The 4,530-nt window shown below is 33.5% G+C and overlaps 1 protein-coding gene across 3 annotated transcripts in view; it reads left to right on the forward strand.

Moving 5' to 3' along the window:
• The first annotated feature begins 2,380 nt into the window (after positions 1-2,380).
• LOC108973467 (esterase B1) overlaps positions 2,381-4,530 on the forward strand; it is a 16,456-nt gene continuing 14,306 nt past the window's right edge. Inside the window, exons 1-2 of one of the 3 annotated variants that reach the window (XM_018940739.1) lie at positions 2,381-2,469; positions 3,753-3,971. In XM_018940739.1, the coding sequence (XP_018796284.1) occupies positions 3,928-3,971 (44 nt within the window). In that variant the 5' untranslated portion in view covers positions 2,381-2,469; positions 3,753-3,927. Of the gene's footprint in view, positions 2,679-2,863; positions 3,006-3,752; positions 3,972-4,530 lie in introns of those variants that run through there. The other 2 variants (XM_018940740.1, XM_018940741.1) reach the window with 2 other exon arrangements.

Raw genomic sequence — 4,530 nt, forward strand, 5'->3', positions numbered from 1 at the left:
AAAGAATACGCTGCCCACAACTCTCGGAATACGAAAACTAGACACTTGCTTAAACGGCAGTTGAAATTTCAAATAATTCAATAAAACAATATATTTGTCTTAGACAGCTTTTGTGATCGCACTTTTATCCAACTTATGAAAAAAGGTCTTAAAGCAGACTTTAGTTGGATATCGGTTTCAAGCTTAAAAATGCATCAATCCTCAAAGTATTTAAGGAGAGCAAAGTTTTTTGGTAGTTACTGCTTCGCTTCTTATATAAATATATAAATATATACATGTATACTTCTATATCTATGTATACAATAAATTTCATGTGTTTGCCGCCATCAAACTTGATGTCCTCTCTAGATAACTATCACCCAATTAATTTGTCAGTCAAATACAAGCTTATACCAAGTGATTATTTTAAAGATCGTAAAATGTTTAAATTTAATATTTGCATCCACCTAAACATAACAGTTTCCATTTAATCCGCAATTAATGCAATACTAAATAACTACGTGATATTTAAAAAACCACGAAAAGCACAGATACACGATTTCCATGCCACCAGCTTTTGATTAACAAAAGTTCTCACATCTCGAGATGTTCATATGTACATAGTATGTGCTCCGTCGGCACGCGCTTCAGTTTCCAGAAATATTTAAAACATTGATAATGCACAGCTGCTGCAGGCAATGAACATGACATGCCAACAGTGACCACATGCTAAGCGTGTATTTATCGTAGAAAACGGTTGATTACTGTGATCAGGTAATGTAAATAAATGACAGCAATTGCAATAAATACTAGCATTTTCATTTTTCAATAGAAAGCTTTGCAACAATTCTAATAAAGCTTCATGAGCGACAACTTCTGCATAAATGAAACAAGCTTCCCGGAAAAGCTGCAGACACCGCACAACAACAAAGTGTGTATTTAAATGTGCACAACGTACGAAAGCTTTTACTATTATATGTATGTATCTGCTAACCTTGTGAAGCATCCTGACTTCAAATTTTTTTTTTTTTTTTGTTTGTGTTTGCTTTTGGGTCTCTTGTTTATGCCGCGCCAAATGATATCATAAAGCTTTGCTAGCTGACCAGCTGTCGGCTATTGTCAACTCTGCTTCGTTTATACCTATTCAGTCTATTCACTAGGAGCTTTTTGTGTCCATATCATAATGTTTACTTATCATTTCGCAATGTTTCTTCCAAATAAAATTATTGTTCTATGCAAATTGCGTAGGTTGCTAATACGCCTAGTGTTCCAGCATAAATATACTGACCTAAGATTCGGCTTTTCACTTTAGTAAAAAATATTTGACCTTCGGGTTTCTTCTTCTTTCATTATTCAGATATTAAATAATAAAAAGTTAAAACCAAAAATAGCCTGAAAATTTTTGGATTTAACCTTTTTACATAATTTGAGTAAAAAATCGTGAAAAATATTTTTTGCATGTATTTTATAGAAGTTGAAGTTCTCGAAATAAAATAGATAAAAATACGTATCCAGCAAGTTTTAATGCTTTATTAGCCACTGCAAATGGCTTGTGTCGAAATATTAGCTTCCAGTGTATATAATAATTTTATGTGTTAGAAAACATTTGAACTTTTTTCATATGACTAAAGATGCATAAGCCAATATTATTTGCTTTTGTAAAGCTAAATCTTCATATTTTATTTATTAGCTTTTTTCGTGTTGTACATACGCGTCTTTTACGGCAATTACAACAACAAGTACCAAGCGCAGTAATAACAAAGCGCCAGACCTGTAAATTTAACTTTATTTTATTTGATTAAATCTTAATCAACTTTGCGCTTCGTTATCACCTATTTAAGATATAAATTGTAATTGTAAATTGCTGACGTATTTGCATAATTTACACGAATTAGAAACCTTAACGAACCGCAACATTTCAAAATGAACTGAAAAGGAGCATGTGGGTGTGTATAAAAGCAAAAAAGAGCAACACACAATACTCGCGATTGGCACTCGCGCTCTCATGTGCACAAAAAATTCGGAAACAGCTGATTTTTTCCGTTAGAATACATGCACATATATATGAGAGGTTTTGTATAAATTTGCTTAGAAGCAAGCCGGCAGCATAAGGCGCCCATTATATACTGTTTTTCTAAAGCTGACACATATATGTATATGTGTGTGTAAATAGAAAGAATTTGCGCGCATACATAAGTAATGAGTGTTGACATACACGCACGCAGACACACACCAGCCAGCAACTATATTGAATTATATTGTTGCAGCAAGCAGAAAGCATACGAGTTATCAGAACTTTTTATGCACACACACACACACATCAACACAACCGAAGCAGCAGCGACAACATTTTCGCACTGTGGCAGCTGTGGAACTGCTGGCACAGCCAGTTAGTTGATGAGTTGCCATCACGCTAAACGGTCGCTTTGCCAGTGTTACAAATTCACGTTGCGCTCGATACGCCGACTCCGACTCCGACGTGTGCTGGCGGTAAGCCCTCAACAAACAGACCAATCAACCAAACAACCAACTTATTTGGTTTAGCAATAAATCAACAATATCGAAAAGAAAAATTTATACGCTAATCAGCGCTGTGTGGCGTGTGGGTGTAAGTGCGCCCAAAAAAAAAGCTTAAAACGTTTGTGCACACAAAAGAATTTACCTGAAAATACAGAATGGAATTGCAGAGTTTAATAAAAGTAAATTGAACTAAATTGCGTACAAAAGGAAGTGAAGAATTAGTGAAAAAGTTGTTGCAAATATTTTACTAAGCAACAAAAAGCAAGCTTGTGATATACATACATATATATTTTACAAATAATTACATACCTACACTTACATATGTGCGGATTATATTATATTTTCCAGTAATAGATAATTTCACATTACAATATTGTTTTCAAATGCGAAACACACGCACGTAACCGTATCTGTGTGTGGTAGATAAAATTGATAACGCTGCACGAGCTTTTCGTTCTTGCAAGGATATGCTGGCGAAAGCTCTCCTGAAGCAAAAAGTTTAGCAGGTAAATCCTGCCGAGATACATAGAAAACAGCATGCAAAGGAAAATACATATTTATTTATATGTGTGTGTATAGGTGTGTCTGAAGCATATTGAAGCATTCATTTAAGGTTTCAAAATATGCCGTTGTTGATATATGAAGGGCACTTTACTAAAAACAGCTGTTGGCTTAAAAAATTCTTGAAATATTGTAGTTCCAATAGAATTAAAAAAATCAATAAAAAATCAAAAACAAAAATTAAATAACTAATAACAAAAAAATTAGTTAATTAGACAATTAATTATTTTGCAAAATTTTTCTTTAAGTTTTTAGTATTCTTAATCTCCGGAATTGCTCAACTCCATTTGAAGTTAAAATTTTGCCGAAGATGTTCCCTTAAACTATCGAGCGTTGCCAACCGCTTCAGATATTATATAATATATAGTTATGCGCTGTTCATATGTATGGCCACGCAGATGTGTTTTATTTTTTCTAGCGCTGTTACTGTTCATTTTACTAGGGTTGTTGCATTGAATTCCAAACCACAAAAAATGCACCCACGGCGCTACACGCGTTAAATTTTGGTAGGGCGATATACTCTTACAAAAGTATTATTAATTGAAACCCTTCAATAAGGATTTCATATTTATCCTTTTTATTTAATTTTTTGCATACCTTTGTAAGTTGTTATTCTTGCCGTGTATCAGTTCATAATTCCAAATAATAAATCAAATATATATTTTCAAGAAATGTGTCTTTTCAATTTCCAGTGAGTGCCGATTAACTTAATACAAACGCCAGTGAAACGAAATACTTACATAAATTTGTTTTGACCATTTCATTATCTTGTGTAATTACTGTAAATCCCGCGAAGCAAACACACATAGTTACACTTTAAGTGCAAGTTTTAAGTAATTAAAGCGGGACCAAATAATCGCAAGCAACATGGCAGCCGTGCAAACCATCGATCAAATTAAGCTGGGCTTTAAGTAAGTAACACTATTTTACGAGAAAATATGTTTTGCAGTTAATAAATATTCGAAATTCAATTTTTCATTATTATATAAAAAAAGTATGTAAAGAATGTTTCTAACAGTAAGGAATATAATATCTTTATTTTTCCTTCAATTAACGGACGTTTCCCAACAGTTAATGTCAAAACCTTGAGACTACCTACATATAGTATGTTTACATGTATAATGTTTGTCTATAAGATCCTTTGCAGAATAATGGACTGTGCATTTTATCATAACACAGTACAGCAACTAATCTGAGGGGTGAGAAATTCCAAGTCAGGGTGATGGTACTAGGTCATTATAGTAAAACCCTCAAAGGGTTTGGCGTTCGTATGTGTCAGTTTTTTCTATGACCTTTTAAATTTTTTTCCTTATTCTCCATGGTTTTCCACTTAACAAATTAATTTTTTCCAACGCATTCAAGAATATTTTGATTGACGCTGAATTGAATGCATGGCAGGCAATCAAAGAAGTAATAGAGGGCTTGTTGGGAAAGCACCGTTCTAACAACGACGATGTTTCTGTCGCAAGG

This window comes from Bactrocera latifrons, unplaced genomic scaffold (assembly GCF_001853355.1).
Source record: "Bactrocera latifrons isolate USDA-ARS-PBARC rearing strain unplaced genomic scaffold, ASM185335v1 scaffold_48, whole genome shotgun sequence".
NCBI classification, from domain to species: Eukaryota; Metazoa; Arthropoda; class Insecta; order Diptera; family Tephritidae; genus Bactrocera; species Bactrocera latifrons.